Below are 24,316 nucleotides of genomic sequence, written 5' to 3' on the forward strand. Positions count from 1 at the left end.
ATAGAGTAGAGGGAAGGCAGTAGATTGCAGAAGAAGGAGCACATGACCTTGACCGGCAAATAGAGTTGACCTGGTCCGTAGGGTCCTCTCTTTTCAGTGGCACCAGAGCGAAAAGTTGTTCCTCGTTGCGCATTCGATGTTCTCCTATCGCTTGAAAGGTAATCAAAAACTAGCAGCTGTACCCGTTCTTCGCACGCATGCTTCCTTCATGAATTTATGCGAAGTTATGCTTATATTTAAATGTTGAGTACGGCATGTTAAACTGATATTTTTCTACGAAAGCATGTAGCAGAAAGTGAAGAACGATAAAGATGAACAAAGTACAGACAGAATGAGTTTATTGTACGGTACAGTTCCTGTTCCGAACTTGTGCGAAATTCTCTGTTACATATTGTTGTTTCTCTGTCTACTGGAGTGGCGGTGTGGCTGGCGATTCGTGAAACACATCGTTGATGATAACCTCCCTTATTATCTGTTCTATCGAAAGAAAGTAAAGTGGTTCTTTTGTTATTAGGAAAGATCACAATATGAAGATAAAGTTGGAATTCAAGAGGAAAAATTGGGGCAAATATTCGTTTATAGGAAGGGGAGTTAGGGATTGGAATAATTTACAAAGGAAAATGTTCAATAATTTTCCAATTTCTTTGCGATCATTTAAGAAGGGGCTGGGAAGGCAGAGGATGGGGAATCTGCCACCTGGGCGACTGCCCTAAATGCAGATCAGTAGTGATTGATTGATTGATTGATTGATTGATTGATTGATTGATTGATTGATTCTCGTTAACCCACTTTGAAGTGACATGCACCAAGTGTTCTATGGGACCTGGACTAAAAATCCGAATTTTCGAAAGCATCTCCGTTATTATTTGTCGTACGATAAATATATATACGATATAAAATAGCGGAAATAACATATAAGTTACTGTACTTACACGTTTGTTTATACAGCCTTTTGATTTACCTAGTTTAACAAATATGTATTAAGGTTGTTCATGTATATTTTTGGGAGTGCATAATAACTGTTTCGATCCTCCTATAAACCCCCAGTCTATTCAGGGATTTAGAAATAATTTTGGCCCTGAAACATTCCCAAGGACAAGCGGATTATAAATATGAAGTTTGGTAGAAGGATAACCAGTAGTTTTCTAGTTATAATAACTCAGACAAACAGACAGACAAACCGACAGACACCAACGCTAAAAAAATATACATATTGTCATTATTAGACCTGAAACAGATAACTGTATGAAAATTTCGCGAAAATATTCAGTATACAGATATACAACCTTAACTATTTTATTTATATAGATTAAGTTAACACTGCTAATTTCAGTTTCAAGTTGTCAGCTAACCTCTGCAACCATACAAGTGTAAAGCCCAAGGCAATGCTTCTTTTTTTACAGCTGGCACGAGATTGGTTACTACGACCTCCCAGCCTTCATCGACTACGTGCTTGTTAGGACCAGACATGACAGTCTTCTGTACGTGGGCTTCTCCATGGGAGGCACTACGGCCTGTGTTCTGCTGTCCACACGGCCCGAGTACAACGCCAAGATCAGGCTCATGGTCGGCCTTGCTCCAGCAGTCTACGCGGAGCATACCCGCTCCCCCATCGCCAGAGAACTTATCGTGCTCCGAGATGCTAACCGGGTGAGAGCTTTATAAACTGTTTAGTACAATCCGGGCGATGAGGGAGACAGTTCCATTCTCTGTATATAAGTTGTAAGGAAAATGCCGACCAGTACGATTAATGGACTGTGGTAAGGGAATCAGAACAATTAAAATGAGGGTATGAGGCAATCCTCAAACTCGCAATATTCATAGAGATTCAAATGTGGCATGTAAGTTAATGCCGCTTTCACACAGTATGCTGAAATAAAACGATGTTCATCACAAAGGTTGCGGTATTTATCCGGCATGATCTGCCACAGTGGCTTTTCTTTTTTTAATTGTTGAGGGCAAGTAATTTGAGAGTCTCAGGGCGAAAGCTCATCTGTGTCCGAGATCGAAGAGTTGGAAAATCTCCATTGTACTGCATTGGCGGGGGATAAAGCGATCTGCCATGGGAGCGGTATCTCCCCCCATGTCAGAGAAGAAACTCTTCATCGCTAAAAGTGTTAAAATTTGAATAGTGTTGTTGAATTTTGTGACATGGTAGATGGGAGGGGCGAAAGCTCACCTTCGTAAAAACCGGCCTTTTCGGGGATATTTATGTTAATTATTGAAAATCATGTTTTGAATTGGGAATAGTCCGAAAAATAATTTATTCTCGAAGTGAGGACCCGTGTATATAGGGCCTACTGGTGTTTACGTAGGAGTTGGCATTGTTGGTGGGAGGAGAGTGGGTGATTTTGTGGATTATATCGTTTGTATTATTTTTTTCTTTTTTCCACTCTAGTGGAGCTGGTAAGTGCTCTGTGCAGTGGTGGATTTGTTGCTGTTGTCAGTGTGTTGTCTCTGTTTAAGGAGAATTCTGGATTTGGTCATCTTTACTATTTTGCTTACCTGCCCCTTTCTTTTTTAGAAGCTAATGGACCACTAAGGATCACGCTACAACTTCATTTCTTTCTCTTCGTGCGGAGTTTTCACTGTGTCCAATACTCCTTCATGCGTTCGCTGTTCATCTGTCCAGGCTCTTCCGGTCTTCCTAGTTCTTCCTGCGGCTTGAACACCTTCCAGATTCTTCAGTGTGTTCCTAAACGTATTCCTTTTTAACAGCTGGTCTTCCAATATGCTTAAAATTTCCATATCCTTCTTCGTTTCCTTAATCCATACCGTAGTGGTCTTTTTTCTCCAGAAGTAATCAAATATCCGTTTGGTAAGTCTGTTTGTATTCATTGTGTATAGATGTCCAAGAAACGCCAGCCTCCTTTTCTTCATGATCTCTGAGATTCTTTCCAACTTCTGGTAAACTTCTTTGTTGCTCCGAATTTTCCATCCGCTTTCATTTTGGACAACTCCCATAATTTTTCTGCGGATTCTTCTTTCCAGGACCTCTAGTTTCTCCAGCTTGTAGTTCATAGACAGGCATTCACTGGCATACAGGCATTCTGTTTTGACCACGGTGTTGTAGTGTTTTAATTTGGAATTCCAGGATAAGCACTTCTTATTGTAGATGTTTTTTTGTCAAGCCGTATTCTTTCTCCATTTTTGAGATTCGATCTTCCACTGCAGCTTTTTCTATTCCATTCTCCTGTATCGTCTCACCAAGGTACTTGAACTTCTTGACCCTTTATATCCGTCCCAGGAATCTTGGTCCATCTTTGATGTTCGTCATGAATTTGGTCTTTTCTGCTGAGATCCTCTGCCCTGTTTGGCTGGCGATTCTTTCCAAGAGGTTAATCTGGATTGTTGCAACCTCTAGACTTTCTGATAGTATAGCAAAGTCGTCAGCAAAAGCCAAGCAGTTGAATTCAATCCCTCCTGATTTTCTTCCTACACAGATCGGGATTATCCCTTGATGTTCAAGTTCTGAGTTCCATATTCTCACTATCGTTTCTAGGACACAGTTTAATAGGAGTGGGGATAGTCAATCCCCTTGCCTCACGCCTATCTTGATTTCAATTGATTGTGAGAGATGCCCGAAGAATTTTACCTTGGAGGTTGTGCCTGTTAGGGTCTCTTTGATTATATTTGCCAGTTTGGTTTTGACTCCAAATTCCCTAATTATCTTATCCAAAGTCTCTCTGTCCACCGAATCGAAGGCTTCTTTGAAGTCTATAAACGACACCACAATTTTTTACCACTCAAAATTATGTGGCGGAGTATTGACTTCAGGTTGAATATTTGTTCGATACAGCAGTGGCCTTTCCTAAACCCTGCTTGGTATTCCCCCAGTTCTTGATCCAGATTCGCTTCTATTCTATTAAGAAGCAGTTTTGAGAGGATTTTATAGGCGATAGGGAGGAGGCGCACACCCCTATAGTTGTTGACACCCTGCTTGTCCCCTTTCTTATGCAGCGGATGGATAAGTGATGTTTTCCATTCTTCTGGGATTGTCTCCTTCTCCCAAATATCCTTGACGATTTGGTGAAGATAATCTAAGATTCCCGGTTCTGCCCATGTCAACATTTCTGCCGTTATTGAGTCCTCTACACTTGCCCTGTTGTTTTTGTGGTTTTCAAGAGCTTCCTTGACTTCTTCTTTTGTTGGTGGTTCGTCATCTTCTGAGTTCTCTGGTATGTATGGAAATTCTAGTTTGGAGGTTGAGGAAGGACAATTCAAGAGAGTGTAAAAGTATCCGGCTAATATCCCACAGTTTTCTTGGTTGTTCAGTCCGATTTTATCCTGTTCGTTTCTGATGCTCAAACTTGGCGCTTGGTATCCTTTGATTTTTCTCTTGAAGGTCTGATAAAAGTCTCTGGAATTGTTCTTCATAAAGTCGGTCTGGATCTCCTCCAGTTGAGCTCTTTCGAATGATCGTTTAGTCCTTCGAAATATTCTGGATGTTACTTTCCTCTGTTGCCTGAATTCTTCCATGTGTTCCTTTACTCTGGAGCATTTCCATTTTCTCCATTTCTCGGACCTCTCCCTGAGCCCTCCCTTGCACTCTTCATTCCACCATATTTCTCTTTTCCTCCTAGCCTGTCCGAGTGTTTACTTTGCAGCTTCATTGATTCCCGTGCATAGTTCTTGCCAGTTCGCCTTTCCGCTGGTCCGGATTTCATCCCTGAAGTTTCTAATGATGTCTTCAGTGATGTTCATTTTGTTTGTGTTGTATCTCATTATTTTATGTACGTCTCTCTTTTGTCCTATTGGGAGAAAACGGATTTTAACTTTGGATAGACAGTGGTCAGAATTGAATTCACCATTTCTAATCACTTTGACGTTCATCACCTCCTTTGAGTTTTTCCTTGTTATCGCTATGTGATCCAATTGGAATTCCCCTAGTTAGGTGCTCGGAGATACCCATGTCTTTGATTTTCTTGGGAGTTTCTTGAAGTGTGTTGACATAAGTTTCAACTGAAAAGCTTTGCAGAGTACAATGAGCCTTTCCCCATTCTTGTTTGTCCTCTTATGTGCTGGAAATTCCCCTACGACGTCTCTGTACTTTCCTTCCTTCTTAATCTGTGCGTTGAAGTCTCCCAGCTGGATTTTTACGTTGCTCTTGGGTCTCCGGGTGATTTCAGATTCCAGAAGATACCAGAAGTCATCAACTTTCTGTGGGTTCTTCTTGTTGTCTTCGTTGATCGGGGCGTGACACTTGATGAGAGTGTACCTCTTATTCTTGCATTTAATAGTTAGTAGAGACAATCTTTGAGATGATGATTTGAATTCTGTGACGTTGTTTATTACTTTCTTGTTTATGTAGAAGCAGGTTCCGAGCAGAGGCATGCTGGTGGTTGTTTTAATCGCCGGCTTTCCTTTGAATATTCTGTATTGGTTGATGTCTATGATGTTTTCTAGGAATCTTGTGTCTTGTGCAGCTAGGATCTGGATTTGATTTTTACCGAAAGCTTTTCCGACTCTGGTCAGTGAGTTGACATTTATTGTTTCGATGAAATAGTTCGTCTTGAATTTCAGTTTGGAAGGTAATTCAAGACGCCCAGACTCGTCTTTCTCGCAGTTGTTGGGACTCTCCAGAACCCTAGGTCCCGTTGCATTGCATAGTGCAATGGTGGATTTCTCTGCCGAGCTGCCACCTGGGGTAGTGCTTTCTTTCAGCGATATTTCCATCTTGCGAATGAAGTTGTGATTTGTGAAGGAAGGCATTAGCTTCCAAAGTAAGATCGGATTGTTAGTCCGAAATGATTATTTTTTCGTGGTTTTCTCCACTAGGTTCTTCCGCTCTCATTGTCGTTGGGTGTTAAGATTCCTCTTCCTCCTTTGAGATCGTTGACCAAGCGACTTGCAGCCGCTGCTAACATGGGAGACAAACGCTGCTGATAAATAGTGTGCTCATACTATTCCCTGAATAATTAATTAATTTTTTATTTATTTATTTATTTATTTATTTATTTATTTATTTATTGTTGAGGGCGAGTACCTGAGGGTCCCAGGGCGAAAAATATGCCAATTATGCCTCTTTACACACCCGTTTCAGAGAAAAGCCGATGAGTCGGAAAAATCTCTGGTTTTGCACTGGCGAGGGAAAAACGATCTGACTAATGGGCGATATTCGCCTCCCGTCAGAGAAGCGAACCTCCCCCTCTCTTAGATGAGGCAATAGAGTTTAATTTTGAGTCAGAGAGCTATTAGGGAAGTAGGAGGAGGAACCTCTCTTCTAAACAAACAAATATTAAATTTGGAAAAGTCCGAAACAAAGTCTTTCCTGTTAAAACAGGTCGCGATTTTTGTAATGTGTGTTCGGCTTCTTGGTACTTACGACCCGTTTTAACAAACCACTCAAGTTTTCGTCGGTGTTGGTATGGGATATTGCTCGCAACGAGCCAGTAGTAGGTTGTCTGCTTACCTGCAACCCCTCAACACATTCCATTTCACCTCACATGCCACTGAACTGCGATCATCTCGTTAGCTCAGTACAGTACATCATGTTACTGTCCCCAGTTGAAAATGGATTGAAATTGTGAGTTAGAACGTAGGTTCCTTCCCTCAATCTGGATGTATCCTGATCCCTTTATTACGTCTGTGATTATTGGATGGAATTTTTCCTACATTCGGTATGGTAATTAATGGCGTGTGGCCTCCGGAGAGGTCTGGTGCAGGTCTTTTGATGAGGATGAAATGATGAAGAAGACGACACATACACCCAGGCCCCGCGCCAGGGAAATGGAGCAATTATGGTTAAAATTCCTGACCCTGCCGGGAATCAAACCCGAACCCCTCGGACCAAAGACTAGCACACTAACCATTTAGCCATGGAGTCAGACATTCGGTATTCTGATATTACTCTGTGTGAACTTTGAATTTAGTCTCGTATTTTGATTTTGTCTCCGATTAAACGAACAAAATGCTGAGTGGTATTTGGACTATTAGTTTGTTTGTCTGTAACGGCATCACAATGAAAGGAAGATAAATTTAAATGAACGTTTTACGGCAATTGTCGCTAAAGCCTAGCCTTTGCAGCCATTCGAAGGCACTATTCTGCATAAAAACACACCGTTTTAATTACTGTCTTGTAATATCTAAGCTCAGCTTGCACTGAGGTGGCCATTTCCTCGTACAGGTTGTGCGTTCTTAAGAAGGCAGTGACCATCATTTGTCGTCTACTGTCATTGGATTCCCTTTCACTAGTTTTCACCCAGGTACATGAAGCTGTCGATTCTTCCAATCGTTCCATACTCTGGTCTTAGGTGATGGAGGGAAGTTTTGATACTTGTATTGCACTTTATTTTCTCAAACGGAATCTCGATATCAGCTTGTTCCTTTCGTGGATTTATCTGTTGATAATATTAGCCCTAATCTTTTTGGGTTTACGTCCAACTAACTACTTTCATGGTTTTGGAAAAACGCCGAGCTGCCGGAATTTTGTCTCCCGGAAGTTCTCTTACGCGCCGATAAATCTATCGACACGGGGCTGTCGTATTTCAGAACCTTCAAATACCACCGGATGAGCCAAGATCGAACCTGCCAAGTTGGGCTGAGAAATCCAGCGCCTCAACCGTCTGAGCTATTCAGCCCGGTTTTATCTGTTGGACAACTGTGTCTCTATTTGTGGATACGATGGCCAGGTATCAGGAAAAACAAGGCAGTGGTTGTTTAACGTCGCACTAACACATCGGAGGGATGGGAAGGTAGTGGCCGTGGCCTTAGTTTAGCTACAACCTCAACATTTGCCTGGTGTGAAAATGAGAAACCACGGGAAACCATCATCAGAGCTGCCGACTGTAAGGATTTGAACCCACCGTTTCCCGAATGCAAACTCACAGCTACACACGCCTAACCAAACGGCTAACTCTCTCGGTAGCAAGACAGTTAATCTTGATGTCATTCTTTGATCCTCCGATTATTATTATTATTATTATTATTATTATTATCGGTTCCATGACTAAACTGTCAGCGTGCTGGAATTTGGTCCAGAGGCTCCCGGTTCGATTCCCGGTCGGGTTGGAGATTTTAACATTCATTGGTTAATTCCGATGGCTCGGCGCTGGGCGTGTGTGTGCCGTTTTCATCGTTAGAATTCATCATAGGTAGGACCCCATCCTCACAGACGCAGAGGTCGCCTATACGGCGTCAACTCGAAAAATCCGTATCAGGCTTCTTTATTATTATAATAATATTTTATTATTATTATTATTATTATTATTATTATTATTATTATTATTATTATTATTATTATTCTTTCTTTCTTTCTCTGTTTACGCTCATGGTTGGTTTTCCCTCGGACTCAGCGAAGGATCCCACCTCTACCGCCTCAAGGGCAGTATCCTGGATCGTGAGACTTTGGGTCGGAGATACAATTGAGGCGAAGGACCAGTACCACGCCCAGGCAGCCTCGCCTGCTATGCTGAGCAGGGGCTTTGTGAGGGGATGGGAAATTTGGTAGGGATTGACAAGGAAGGAACCGGCCGTGGCCTTAAGTTAGGTACCATCCCAGCATTTGCCTGGAGGAGAAGTGGGAAACCACGGAAACCACTTCGAGGATGGCTGAGGAGGGAATAGAGCCCCCTTCTACTCAGTAGACCTCCCGAGGCTGAGTGGACTCCGTTCCAGCCCCCATACCAATTTTCAAATTTCGTGGCAGAGCAGGGAATCGCACCCGGGCCTCCAGGAGTGGCAGCTAATTACACTAACCACTACATCACAGATGTGGACTATTATTATTATTATTATTATTATTATTATTATTATTATTATTATTATTATTATTATTATTATTATGTCCGACTCGTTGGCTGAACGGTCAGCGTACTGGCCTTCGGTTCAGAGGATCCCGGGTTCGATTCCCGGCCGGGTCGGGGATTTTAACCTTAATTGGTTAATTCCATTGGCACAGGGCGGGGTGTATGTGTTGTCTTCATCATAATTTCATCCTCATCACGACGCGCAGGTCGCCTACGGTAGTCAAATCATAATACCTGCACCTAGCGAGCCGAACCCGTCCTGGGATATCCCGGCACTAAAAGCCATACGACATTTCATTATTATTATTATTATTATTATTATTATTATTATTATTATTATTATTATTATTATTATTATTATTATTATTATTATTATTATTATTATTATTATTATTGTTATTTTTGTATTATGTAGGACGCCCAACTCCTTGACTGAATGGTCAGTGTGGTGAACTTCAGTTCAGAAGGACCCAGGTTCGATTCCTAGCTGGGTTGTGTGTTTTGCCTGTGTCTGGTTAATTCATCCGTCTCGCGGTCTGAGAGTCTGTGAAAGTCTTAACTTACATCTCTTAATCTGTATGTAGCGCATTACACTTCGAAATACTATAGAAACACGCATTGACGTCTGGAAGGTCATGCGACCGTAAAACTTAGCTTAATCCGTTTGTAGTGCCCACGTCAAATAATTAGAAGGACAGAAAAGGGAAGGAATGGTTTAGCTCATTTATCTCATTTTGTAACTCCAGGTTCGGTTCCCAGCTTCTGGACTTGAGTTGGAATGGGGTTCACTCAGCCCCATGATGTGAAATAAAGATTTGTCTGAAATTAGAAGCGGACTGTGCATCAATCCTACGTAGCCAGACTTTGTTGTACGGGAGTGAAAGCTGAGTGGACTCACTATATCTTATTCATAAGTTAGAAGAATCAGGCTTGGAAATAAAGAGATAAATTGCGGGTCCAAACAGGCTGAAGCAATGGCAGAAGGCTATTCGAAATGAGGATATAAAACCTAAAATAGGAATAAATTCCATAGATAAAGCTCAGGGCCGGCGACAGAGGGGAGCCAGAATGGGAAATTTGCCCAGAGGCCCAGACCCGGAGAGGCCCGGGCCCAAAAGAAGTAAATTAGAAATAAAAATTTAAAGTTTAAATAAATTGAAATGCCAATAAGAATACAAAAGTTTGTTGTTTCAAAATAATAAAAAAAGAAGTGGAAGGTTACTCCATAAATACACCACATTTTTCGCTTTGAATATTAGAGCAAAAATTACACCAATTTTGTAACACAGTTTTGGGGGTAAATACAAAAGAATACACACCAGTTTTGCACCAAAGTGGCACCAAGCTTACTCCACAAATGAATCACATCGCTCGCTTTGAACGATACACAAAAAGTACACACAATTTGCACCAAGATTTTACCAATTTATACTGTATTTTGAGGGTTAAATGCGAAAGAATATACACTAATTTTGCAACAAAGTAGCAAAAAAGGTTAATCTACAAATATACCATAAGGGTTCCTTTAAACCAACTTTAGACCAATATTACACCAATTTTGAACTAATTATACTTGTGGGTTAAATACGGAGAAAATAACATAAATGTTGCACTGAAATGACACCAAGGTGATTCCAAAAATGTACCCACATCCTTAGTGTAACTTTGGAGAATTTATGAAGCCAAATGGTTCAACAGTAGTGTTGACAGTAAAGAAGGGTGAAAAAACTGCGGTATATTTTTGGCGCGAATATGGTGCAGAAATTTTCTGGTGAATATATAATACATTTTTTGTGTAACTATGCTGTAAAAGATGTGTAAAATAGTGTAAAAATACGAGTACGTGGTGTAATTATGGTGCAGTTTTGGTGCATTTTTCATTGGAGTTAAATCGGTGTATTTCATTGTTGCTTTTGCACCAAATTAGTACCACATATACACCACGTTGCACCGCTAAAATTTTTAGCCAAAAATTTACACCATTATACAGAAATTTGTTGTGCAAACTCTGCCGCCATGGGCTGATAATCAGGTAAATGTTAGTTATAAATTAACCTGCAAGTTCGCAGTTCTGTTCTAAATTAAATGCGGGGTTGGGGTGTATCGGGATTTAGGGCTCCGCACCCCTCAGTTGCTCAGGGACCCGAGAATCCTGTTACCAGGCCTGATAAATCTGTACGCGTAACCGACGGCGGCGGTGGGATGATGCGGGACAAATGGTGGAGGATAGGTTACCTAAATTAGGCTCATTTTTAGTGATTTAATGACATGAGTTACAGGATACAGAACTAGTTCCGCTTAGTTAATTCATAGGAGATTTCAGAATAAACACTGAAATGCATAAAATTATATATTGTAGAAATGCAATGTCCAGCAATACGTCTGAGGAAGTCATTAACGCTGATCACACGATATTCCAAATATCTGCCAGCTAACTGACCGAATACAGACAAGGCCCATGAGGCATATGTTTTTGCTTTCTGGTGTAGAGTCCTTGATTCCCTCAAACTTTCATAATGTAGTAAACCGCGATGATAGATCAAATACCTATTAGTGTATGTACCAATTGTAAATTACTGTCATTACTCCCGCAAGTGAGAAGCCCGTAAAACACGTCCTTGTCTTCAAATTGCTGGCTGCGCTACGTATTTATGTTAAGTACTGTCGCAGCGAAACGAACTGTTGCTAATTAAGAAATGTTGTCTTAGTCATTCCTTGTAGTACAGTAGTTGATGCGCACGGTGTGTCGTGTTTCGTTGTTCTCGCATGAGAGTAAATCTTACGTAGAAACTTGAGGTGTAGGAAGGGGAATGCTCTACTCGTACTAGCAATAGCGATCTGCAAATCCATTGAATTTTCCTGTCATTCCCGTCCTACCACGCATTTCCCGGCCTGTCCGTTCCCGAATCCGAGTCTAGCTATCTTGCATAATTTATACAGAGACGGGGAAAACAGAATTGCGCGCAGACAGGTATTATTTTGAGGGGACGAGAGATCAGTGCAACTCCACACGGATATATGAAGTTTTTACACGCCACGCGGTTGCGTAATGTTTGAATTGTTTCATGATCGAGTTTAGAGGCTGCCTGGCTGAGGCGGTGAAGGTGTGCTCGGTTCACACGGAAAGACGTGGGTTCGATTTGCCTTCAGGATGTCGAACACTTTAAGAAATATTTCCCACTTCCGGAGGCACACATGGCCCTGAGGTTCACTCAGCTTACACCAAAACCTCTGTTAAAACTGTTCGTGTGTGCGCATGTTTTTTTTATTGACCACTGAGCCAGTAGTTTGAAATTTATTTACAATTGCGTGAATCTGTGCTCGTGAAGGTGGAACTTCCCCAGGATTTTGCTGAACAAATGCATGGCGTACCCCTCGAGCCGACTCATATTTAAAATAACTTTTACATACGAAAATATACGGTGTTGCAATGAGAACTGTCTCACCATGTTAACAGCTGAGATTCAGACTGGCTATTAATGCTATGTTGAACACGTGCACGCTCATTGCAAGGTCAGGAACTATGCGCGCGCCTCCCGCACTGCTACTTAGGCTTCGGAGGTTAAAAATGCCGAAGGACGGTCTGGGATTATAGGAGAGACCCTGTATAACGAATCAACGCAAGAGGATACAATGATGCAAGACACCACTCACTGGTTTGATTATAATTGGTTATAATTAAATTAATTTAAAACTGAAAGTAACAGAAGAATTGATTATAAAGATGATTATGGTTACATTAAAGGAGAGAAGAGAGTATAACAAAACATATACTGATAAATACTGAAGTTATGAAACAATACATTTTAAGCTTATTACGAAATATCGTAATTTTGGAGATAATTGCTACATCGCGTGAGACATTATTATATTCAGATATGAGTGAATGTTGTATTGCTTTTATACCAGTTTATCTGTGTGTATATGTAGATTATTCTTCTGATTTGTCCAGTAATTATGACTTTCACTGACTAAGGGAAATTCACTCTTAATAAACATGAGATTATGCAATATTGTGTAAATAATCAATGTGGCGTAAATATAAATGAGCAAGAATTATTCAGGGAAACCAAATTTGTATATATCAGAAAGTCGTGAAATGATTACTGTTCGATATTATTTAATTCAAAAATTTAATTGTTTTCTTTTATAGTCTGTATATTCAGAAGACGTCAGTTCACAAACTACGAGGATCCTGAATTTTTACAATTTAGACAATTATAACCGAAAATATTAAAAATATTGAAAAGAAAGGAAACACTAAAAAGTTATCATTTAGGAGTAATATACGTAATGATTTAAAATAGTCACACTATCATCTAAAATGCCCACTGTATTTATTTCCAGTGTTGTGTACTGGATTCCAAGAGTTTTTAGGGTTTCCCACGTATGCTTTGGTTCATTGCATCTGCTTTGGAGTATCAGAACACCACGAATCAGTTTACCGGGCAAATGGTATGTCTCTCACTTAAATATGGGATGCTGGGTTTATAAATGCTCGTCATTTCATGGCCAACTTCATTGGTCCGGGATAGTCTCTTTCAAACCGGATGGTTGGATCCAGAATAATAGCTGTCCAAGTCTGCTAGTTCACTCTTACCTTAGAAACCGGAAATTTTTTGCTAATTGTGAAGGTGCCAAGTCCAACCTTCGTCAACTCCTTGTGGGTGTGCCACAGGGTGGAGCCCTCTCACCTTTCCTTTACGCCTTACATGTGAACGATCTCCCAAAGGTACCTGATGTAGAAGTTCAACAGTTTGCGGATGACATCGCAGTTTATACCGCTCAGCGACGATATTGCGATGTCACCAACAAACTTCAAGCTTGGATCAACAAATTTTTATACTGGTGTACCAAGAACAAGGTAAAAGTAAACCCGGAAAATACCCAAGCGATTCTGTTTTCGTACAGACGGCCGAGATTTCGTCAACTTCATATCCGCCGTCGAGAGTTACCATGGTTGAACAAGGTGAAGTACCTTGGCTTGATCATCGATAGGGGCTTTACCTGGAGATGGAATATAGACCAGGCCCTGCAGCGGGCACATGCCCGGTTCGCGGCCTTGAGCTTCCTCTTGTTTAATAAACACCTGAGTGTTAGGATCAAACGGTCACTTTACTTAGCGTGTATCCGGCCGATAATACTCTATGGGTGTGAGGCCTGGTGCTATATTCCCAAGACGCCCCTTGGTCGTCTCCAAGTCCTCCAGACCAAGGTGCTTCACCGCATCTCCCGCTCTCCATGGCTCAAGCAGATGTTTGAGCAGATCACGAGATTGGTGAAGGTGACGAAGTCTCGAATTCTTCTTTCCCAGTTGAGCGACGAGTGAATAGCCCTGCTAAAAAGGGTAATCAGGATCAGGAAACCCAATATTCGTTTCAAGTACCGGGGACCCTACCTCCTGTACAACAAATCATAAGTTTCGACACATGCCTTTGAATTCTTTCTTACCAAAGTTTGTTTCTTGAGAGGACCCTTCTCCCACGTAATTACCCGGCGTCATGTAGCGATGAGGGAGCTTCAGTTCTGACCTGCCAACCTGTTTAACAGGACAAAGTGATTTTTCCCCCACCAGTGCAGGCACGAAACCGATGAGGGCTCCCATCGACTCGCTACCTTGGAAAAAAGAAGAGTCTGCTAGTGATGGCAGCGATCTCTACTCTTCTGTTGGACCCCCTGAAAAAAGATAAAGTGTACTTCTTCATGAACTCTCCAGTTTAAATACTTCAGTGCAGATGCTAATGTTGCTGTCACTCTGTGATGACGGCTGCTTTGTAAGGCATGAGAAGAATGTAATATTCATTATGTATGGCCAGCACTCATCGCGGCTCCGCCGGCTATGATGTTCGAACTGAAATAGGATATGAACACTGTTGATAACAATAATGAACACTGCACATCTCTGAAGATAAAATTCCTACTTGGTCAAGTGCAATTTCTTGAGTAGCTTTCTTAAGCTACTTCGTCTACTGTGATTTCAGATCTTATATCCTGATTTGAATTTCTGGTGTTCAGAATTTCTGCGACTCTACTTCGAACCTCTGGAAATTTCATGCGCGTTATGCCAATTATATTCACCTGAAGTTTCCTTGGCAGAATGGTCAGTCGCAGTCTTATCACTCTAACAGTTGGAATATGGTCGGAGTTAACGCCAACTCCCGGGTACGGTTTTACACTTTTTATACAATTTCGGAAATGATTATTTATCATGATGTAGTCCGTCTGATTTCTGACAATCGCTTTGGGACGTCAGCTGGAGGCCACCAGGTATGCAGATTACGAGGTTGTAACTGGAACCATATACTCATGATCTGTGATACTTTTTACTGCAGAAAATCTGGATTAAGAGCGAAAGCTAGGAGATAAGACAAGTGAATGCTGAGTCCACAATAGAATATAAACATATTTAGATACAGTAAACTGCAGGAGTGCGTAAGTATGTCACGCAAACATATAGGCCTATTCCCACAGTACGGAACAGTAACGTTCATTTTCCTTTTACTAATATGCACAGGAAAATGAACACAACGAAAACTGTTCTGATGACTGCATATCCATGTGTGGCTGGGAGGCGCGTCTTGTCTTAAAGAAAATAATGTGTAGGAAGAGCATTGTGAGTATTTCTTCAACGACGATATTCAGGAAGAGAGCAACCAGGAAAGCTTATTCTAGAGCTTGGCAACTCCAGATAAAATCCCGCAAGAAATGCGAACTTCGAGTAATTTTCTCCTGCCCTTCAGACCTGGTCAAGCAAGACTAATCCGTGTAGTAGAGAAGGGTGCTACATATCGTAACATGATAATGTATCCTATTCCATCACAGTATGCTGTTCGAGAAATATTATGTTCCATCGGAGACCCTAATACCACAGTCTAATATCTGATGATATTTTTCATCCGAGGCGACTACAGCGCTCCAAGCGGCGAGGTAGAAGAAACGCTGTACGTTCACATACTACCACTACAGTCTAAAATGGCCATAACTTCTCAACCATTCATTCAAATAATGTACTGACAAGGTTATTGTAATCCTTATAAAATGCTGGAGGAGGTCAAACAATTTATTTCGATCAGGAGTTCAAAGATAATATCGAAATATTTAATTAATCTTAAGGAGTTATGTTTCCTTTACCGCGGACTGTAATATAAAATCGCTTCTTTAGGGCAACCGGTTGGAGATAGGTATATGCTATCGCGGACTTTTTTTGTAGATGTTTCTATGCTCTGCAATTCGTACGCTTACACTTGGGATCCATCGTTGACGGTTCAGGCAGCGTAAGCCAAGAAAGCAAGTGACCGACCGACATTTTTGTCTCTTTCTTCGTATTTACTATATATAGGATCATGGATACTGTATTATTTCACGAGCTTCGAAACATATTCAGAAATATGTTATTAGCACATTATAATGTTAATGTTATTGGTTTTACGTCCCACTAACTACGTATTTGAGCACCTTCACCACCGGACTGAGACAGGATCGAACCTACCAAGTTGAGCTAAGAAGGCTAGCGCTCTACTATCTGAGCTGCTACTCAGCCCTGCTATTAGCACATAACAGTAATAAATCATAGAAAATATTTTCATTCAGTCGTTTATGTCTGACACCTTTTTACCGTACGAGCTGTAATGATGGAGATATTCAAGAGTTTATTACAAAGTGCATCAACAGCCAAGCATTGCTGACGAGGAAGTATTGTTATGCCATCACAGTAGCAAAGACAGGCTTACACATTAGGATCATACAATTGGAATTTACTGGTGGGATCCGTCTCACGATATTTTCCAAGATCAATAGGAAAAGATTCCTAGTCTTCAATGTTCTTGTATAGTAGGCAGATGTCATCAGCAAAGTCCAGTTCTTCAAGGAAGCTGTTCTCACCCACTGTATCCTTCTTCATTTCCCTGCCACTGCCTTCCTCATAAGTCAATCCAACGTGAGTGACAACGATGTAGAAGTGAGGACGAACCTTGGCGATAACCAAAGCTGATTGTGATAGGTTCAGTTACGTTTTCTTCGTGGATGATTTTGGAGATTTTATCTGGAATGCCATATTCATTGAGCGTATTCCACATTACGTTCCAGTTCACTGAGTAAAATGATGACTGAAGTACGGTTTATTAATTAAAATTTCAAGCATACCAATATACACAGATCGTTCATATGTCTTTCAGATGGGGAAACTTTTATTTATGTTCATTCACCCCATAACAGCAAAATGTATCGAATCATTTTCATTCTACCCCCCAAATTGAAATGCGTGTAGAATTAGTAGTAGTCCAAGTTTTCATTTCTCGCCCTGAAGATGTGAGGCGGGCAACGTAGAGGAAAACCGTCTGTATGGCCAAGATGAAATGCAACATTCCTGATTTTTCAGGAGGGAAGAAGAGTGTTGGTATCTCCTGACATGTGTGTCAGTAGTTTAGTTGGTTCGGACTCTCCATGACCCCATAGACCAAAGTGCGTCATTTCCTTCTGTACTGCCCTATGAGGACTTTCCAGACTGAGATCCACGACTTCCTTGATGCCATTAATCCACCTCATCCGTTGTCACTCTCTTCTCCCTTTACCGCTATGCTTCGGCAGCACTACGATCTTCTCCAGTGAATCATGTCTTCTCATAATATGACCAAAGTACTTCATTTTTTATTTCAGTATATGTGCTTCAGGTGAACATCCTGGGTTGATTTCCTGTTATATGGACTTACTAGATCTCTTTGCAGTCCACGGAAACATAAGGATTTTTCTCCAATACTATAGTTCAAATGCATCTATTCTCTGACGTTCAGCCTTTCTTATTGTCCAGATCTCGCTTCCGTACATCGCTACTGGGAAAACTATACGGACCTTTCTTCTTAAAGTTATGTCTACTCTTGAAAATACTGTCGAGATTGACCATTGCCTCTCTCCCCCCAAGAACCAAGCGTCTTTTATTTTCAGGGCTTCCCTCACCGTCAGCAGTGACTTTGGAGTCCAAGTACATGAAGCTAGGAACTATTTCTATTGCTTCACCCTGTATATTCAAGAAATAGATAGACTGAGGGGCTGTGATTGTTCGTTTTCTTGACATTAAGCATTATTCCAGACTTTGCATTTTGTTCTCTTTTATTCAATAGGACGTTATTTTCCTTTTCGCAATCAGGGTGGTGCCATCCGCTTATCTAAGGTTATTTAAATTTCTCCGACCCACCTTAATAACAATTTTTGTTTCATCTAACTTGGTATCATTCATAGTATACTCTGCATATACAAGTGGCATGCGGTGAACATTTTCATTGCATCAGCTGCAAAAATGTTTTTAAAATATAAATAATCGTTGCCCCACTACACTCTCTAAAGTCAACATTACCATTTTATAAGGCATTTTTCCTGGAAAGGTCTACCTGAGAAAGATATTTTCAAAAATATTTTCAACCACTCGGACGCACATACTTCCAAATTGATATTCACGGCAGTGACAACACCATCATAGCTTAATCTATAGCAGATTTTAAACAATTTTCTTACAGTTTCATCCGGTGACGCTTCGTGATAGTACAGTGATGGTTTTCACAAAAATTCACTGGGATTAACTAATTTTTTCTTAAAAAGCCTTATCTCAACCAAGCAGCAAAATTTAACTGATATTTTACCGTCGTTGAAGTTTTATAGTTTCACTCGCATACTGTATATATGTGCATCAACAACAAACGAGGGAAAATATATGTCACGACGTATAACACACGTTATATTCATGAAGAATGCCACAGAACTGGCAAAAACTTCACCTATAATCCAAGAGGAACAATACAGAAATTCATTATATAAAACCATCACAGACAACCATTCGCGCTCAACTCTGCTTTCATGTTGGGAAACCTAAATACTCTTCTGCACCTATCGGAACACATACTCTGCACGTGCCATCAATGAATTGCTCGAAAAAAGTGTATACATGCCGAAACCCAAGACTAAAATATTTTCTTCTATATTACAATTGATTTCATATACTGGCACTATTTTATTAGCAAGACGATGTGCAAGTGGCTATGTTAAGATGATGAATTTTTTGGCAGTCTCTAGTTTGTGGCGCTGAAGACTTCTAGTGTAAATTATTATAACTAACACCCCTTACCTAACCTAGCTGGCATGTCGTCGTAAATTGCTGTCGGGGGAGGGGCCAGAGCTCCGCCTCGAAGAAGCTTCAAGTGCATGCGTCACCCAAGCGACCTTAAATATCCCTGGGGGTAGCTTTCTATCGCGCCGGCAAGGAAACCCAGCTCGATGCAGAATCTGAACTGCGGTAGTGCGAGCGGATTTTCGAGACACATGAACTTGCCTTGGCTTAGATGTTCGAAATTTTTAAACTTTATTAAAAGCGTTCGAAGGAATAATTAGAAAATATTAATGCAAAGTTCTTTACCCCAGCAGCGCAGGGCTAGGTGGGGTTCAGTGCACGCCACTGGCATATCGTTGTTGCCGGGACAAAACCTCCTATGTGAAATATTTTAGCTTAGAAATTTGGCCGGTAAGGTTCTGTCATCTAAGGTGCAATATTGTGTGAATATTGCCAAGGCATTCTCGTTCTTCATAATGTATGTGCTGCGGGTCAGTATATCTCCAAAAATATTATCACATAGGAGGTTTTGTCCCGGCAACGACGATATACTACTACAGTCAATAAGTTCGTGGATTGGCGCCTACAACGTAGGCAACACAGCGTACTCTCGTATACTACAGTCAGTCTAATGGGACTGGCGCTTACACTGTAGGCAACACAGTGTACACCTGTGTACGTACTACAGTCAATATGCTCGTCGACTAGCTCTAACATTTCAAGGATCAAATAATCCTTCGAGCTGCCTTCACGCGTCTTTTTCCCGTCGTGGTGATCCGGACGATTTCGACCTGATCATCTCAAACGTTTCGCTAGCGGATGTGGCTAATTTCTTGCAGAAGTTTGAAATTTGCTCGTTGCTCAAATTACGGCATTCTCAAGTTCCGCCGCTGACATTCAACTACCCTTCACAACAGAGACCGTAGTTCTGCTTATCTATATACACGAAAGTGCCTCTTGCTGGGATTAGCGAAGAGCTGTCATGGCAAAGTCCTGTGGTGCAAACGCCCCACTGTAGTGCACCACAGCGATACTAGACGGCCAGTCCGCGAACTTAATTACTTTCCAACGTAAGTTGAATGAATAGAGTAACAATACGCAGCCTCGTCGTACGCCTTTCTCAATCTTGATGATTCTGGTTGTTCCAGTTCTTCCATTTGTTGACAATCTACGAAAATAGCGAGTTTCAGAGTAATAAAACTTAAGTACTTTGTTGCCTAAGACAAGATGTTAATTACTGTGACGGGAGAGTACGCATGCTGCTTTTATGCAAAGTTTGTGACGATACATTGAACAAATTAAGTAAATGAATGTTCACATCAATTCGAACAAAAGCTTATTTCAAACATAAACTTTCTTCTGTAAATATGATGTTACTTATGTCAGGGAATTTTACAAATTATTCTTAAAGAAAGCCATGCCTCCAAACCCGCTGTCCTCGGACATGCCAAAATCCTGCACAAAGTACCTTCCGTAGGTTTTCAACTTACTTGCAATCCTGGAGGGTTCGTACTGTCATACAAAACAAGACGCCAGCTACAATTGGCAAATCGTGTTGTTGGCGTGTTATCAATGTTTGCTCTCCGCATACCACGCCTCAATGCAAATAGCTCCTTGAAGGTCTACTTTCATTGAACAAGCGAAGCGTGTTTCTCTGTTCTGACTGTTACTATACTCTTTATAAACTACTCAGTGTGTAGCAAGATGAACCGTCGCTTGACAGGAAACATATGCTCCAAAAACTAAGAAATGCTACTTTAAGTTTGTCGTTTAGCTACACTTATCTGAGAATAAACATTTCTCTAAGAAGATGTCGGCAGCCCCGAAGATGGTTTTCCGTGGTTTCCCACTTTAATACCAGGAAAATGCTGGGGCTGTAAATTAATTAAGTGCATGCCCGATTTCTTCTCACTCCTAGCCTTTTACGATCCAATCATCGCCACAAAAACTCTCTGTGTCGGCGCGACGCGAAGGAAATATGTTTACAATGTTGTAGAAATTATATCGTATTCTTTTTTCCAAACTTGCTTATGATCTGAAATTCTATCCGGCTGTTTCTGTAGCCTTGTCTGGAAACAGCATTTTTTTACGCGACCGGGTTGTTATACCTGTCCACAACTCCCAACATAGAGGTTCAGGGACACATCCATCTGGACTACCTTATCTTAGCCGAGGAAGCCTGGTTTTCAGGCGCCAGGTTCTCGTTTTCATCCCTCCCATTGTGGGCCTAGGATTTGCTGGTTGCATAAGTAGTAAATCCTCCGATCTAAAGCATTTCTAGGCACATGCCAGAGTCAGCTACTCGACATCAGTGTCTCTGCCGAGAAGCAATAATCATCTATTCATCCTTCAACTTTTTCAACCAGGCTAGTGACTACCTACGGCCGAGTTCCTTTCCAAAATACTTGTTTTTTTTGCTAGTGGCTTTACGTCGCACCGACACAGACAGGTCTTATGGCGACGATGGGATAGGGAAGGCCTAGGAGTTGGAAGGAAGCCGCCGTGGCCTTAATTAAGGTACAGCCCCAGCATTTGTCTGGTGTGAAAATGGGAAACCACGGAAAACCATCTTCAGGGCTGCCGATAGTGGGATTCGAACCTACTATCTCCCGGATGCAAGCTCACAGCCGCGCGCCTCTACGCGCACAGCCAACTCGCCCGGTAATACTTGTTGTAATAATATTGGCGAGAGATTGATTATATAGTTTAATGCTTCAATCTTATTGTTATGACATTTTCTACGATATTTCTACCAGAAGTGAGTTGCTGGCGTTGCCATGCAGTTTGCTCTCCCCTGTTATATGGGTTTGTTGACACGCGAGTCCGTGCAGTCAACTCAAATAGCTCGAAGTGTACTTTTTAACATAGAGTGTTCTGTTTCAGGATACTTTGGGGATGCTACGGGCAGCAAACATGCTGTCATCATCTGAGGCACGAACTGCATTAGCTTACTTCACATGCCGAGATGGTAGCTCAACTCAACGGATCTGTGAGGAAACTTTCTATGGAATTGGAGGATACAGCTCAGCACTTAACAAGGTGAGGAATATGCTCGTTCATAGAGTGAGTAACTTACCATCTATTAACAGCGTTTACTTCCTCCCGCGATAAGAAAGAGGAATCTGCAGTAAGCAGTGAATAGATGGCAAAATAATGGCATTGAAAAATGCTACCCTGAGTTAGGATCATCCCCAAAACTAACAAACACAGATAACAACTGATTTCAGGAAAGTACAAGCAGCTGCAGACTTTGAACTAATGCTAAATTTGAACAAGGAAACGAAAAACATGGACAAGTCAACCGACAATTTATACGAGAACAAGTATAAGCAGATGAAGATTGAAGATACTCAAAGTCCTGATAATGAAACTATGAGCCATAAAACCTATCTGTGTCGGTACAACGTAAAGTAAGTTGTGAAAAATGAAAATATGACTACGAGGATGGTTCAATAAGTTAGCTGATAGCCTTTCCCAGTGCGTCATTACTTACAGCTACTACATACATGTATACTCCATGGTATGAACTGGTTTCATGTTAAACCTTCATTCTGGGATTTAATGCCAAACAGCTCTCATCACAGACGGTATAATTTTTTGCAGTATAATTTGACGCACTTGATGCTGTATCAGGATACTCAGTCACACTCACTTTTTTGCTACTATAACCCTTGAAGGGCCCTGGCCCTTCCAGTAGCACTCGTCCACATCTTTCGGTCCAGAAATCTTCTTCTCCAGCCCTGGATCCCTAACAACTCCAGTCTCTCGAGACGTTGTCCATCCATCTTGACCTTAGTCTACCCAATCTTCGTTGGCCGCAGAGATGTTGTTCAAGTATCTTCTTTGTTGTTCGGTCCTGCTCCATTCTTACGATGTGCCGAGGTAACGAAGTCTCCTCTTTCTTGGCCTCTGCGGCGATTTCGAGTTCACCGTACAACGCCCTTGGTTTTTCCTGATGTGCCACTCTCCTCGATCGTGAAGCACGCCGAATATATTATTCAAGATCCTTCTCTCCTGCACCAGTAGAAAGTTCTTGTCACGCTCATTTAGCGTCCACGTCCCGCAAGCGTACAGCACGTGGACGGATTAAAACGTGGTACACGGTGAGTTTTAATATTCTGGACAACGTTACAGCCTTCATTAACTTCTGGAAGGTGAAGTAACACTCGTTTACAGTTGTCACACTAGCCTTTATCTACTGTCTGACCTCGTTGTCCTCAGTCACGTGGGCTCCCTGGTACTTAATATGTACCACTCTCACGTAGGTGTTAGGCTGATGACACACAGAGCGGTTTTTGCCGACTGTGACGAAACCACTGCCTGCTCGATCTGCATCTAAAATGACTGCTTATAAGCAGTCATCGGGTGCGTATCGAGCAGGCAGTGGGCAAAACACATTAGTGAGCGCGACGTTAGGTGAGGAAGCTAGCTAACATTATATACAAATAAATAATTGTTCTTATTCTTATTCCAAAAGTCCACTTACTCTATATGTCCTTTTACGTGTATGTTATTGAATTTCAAAGATATTTCATGATATCTAATACAGAAATACCTACCAATGATGCAATCGCCGCGTAAATTCAGCCATGGCCGACTGGATCCCTCGCTAGAGCGACGCATGAAGTCGGCCGTGATTCAGCTGAATGTATTAAATCAATGGCGCTAAAGCGCGCACAAAGTCTTCAAAACGCTCGCTGCACCGCCAGCTAAATGACAGGCCGAGTCGGCAACTCTGCCGCCGGTCGGCGAGCACCGCTGTGTCTGATTCATCCCATCTGATACAATATAAACATGCGCCGACTCGGCAAAAACCGCTCCGTGTGTCATCAGTCTTAGATGCATATTCCAAGCCTCTCACGTCGTGGAATGCTGCTTTGTCTCGGGTGTTCACCATGTACTTGACTTTATCCTGTTAATCTGGAAGCCCAGATGTTGTGATCCCTCGCTCTTGTACTGCAGAGCTTCCGTCAGGTAGCTCGCTCTTCTCTCGAGCAGAACAACATCGTCTGCGAACCAGGTACTGGAGGGTTCTGTTGCGAATGGTACCCCCGGGGTTCAGAGGTATTCGAACCAATACGTGCTCCAGACAGAATGGTTGACAACGCGTCATCTTGCCTCAACCATCTCTGCATATCGAACTCCCTGGAGAGCTGCAGCCGGATCATCACTTTTGCTCTGGTACTCTCTCAGTCAACAGGACAAATTTGGTGATCTTTCGGCACCTGTATCTCTTCCAACAGCTGTCGCAATCTTGTCCCCACTTTCGTAAGCCTCCTTGTAGTCAACGTAGAAACATTTGTTCTTACTGATGAACTCCTTTTTGCTGGCCATAACCACGTCACTGCCTTAAGGGGAGGTTGTACCTTGTATACCCACAATGTTAAATTGGTCACTTTTAGGTACATTTTTCTCCTGAACTGTTCATGATAATGTTATAAAATTTTAATAGCTGGTAGAGGAAGGGTTTCTC

The 24,316-nt window shown here is 41.6% G+C and overlaps 1 protein-coding gene across 1 annotated transcript in view; it reads left to right on the forward strand.

Moving 5' to 3' along the window:
* Positions 1 to 24,316, forward strand: part of LOC136875736 (lipase 1) — a 222,707-nt gene that overhangs the window by 71,994 nt on the left and 126,397 nt on the right. Inside the window, exons 5-6 of the mRNA XM_067149308.2 lie at positions 1,404 to 1,650; positions 21,727 to 21,882. Of these exons, the coding sequence (XP_067005409.2) occupies positions 1,404 to 1,650; positions 21,727 to 21,882 (403 nt within the window). The remainder of the gene's footprint in view (positions 1 to 1,403; positions 1,651 to 21,726; positions 21,883 to 24,316) is intronic.

Source organism: Anabrus simplex, chromosome 6 (assembly GCF_040414725.1).
Source record: "Anabrus simplex isolate iqAnaSimp1 chromosome 6, ASM4041472v1, whole genome shotgun sequence".
In the NCBI taxonomy this organism is placed as follows: Eukaryota; Metazoa; Arthropoda; class Insecta; order Orthoptera; family Tettigoniidae; genus Anabrus; species Anabrus simplex.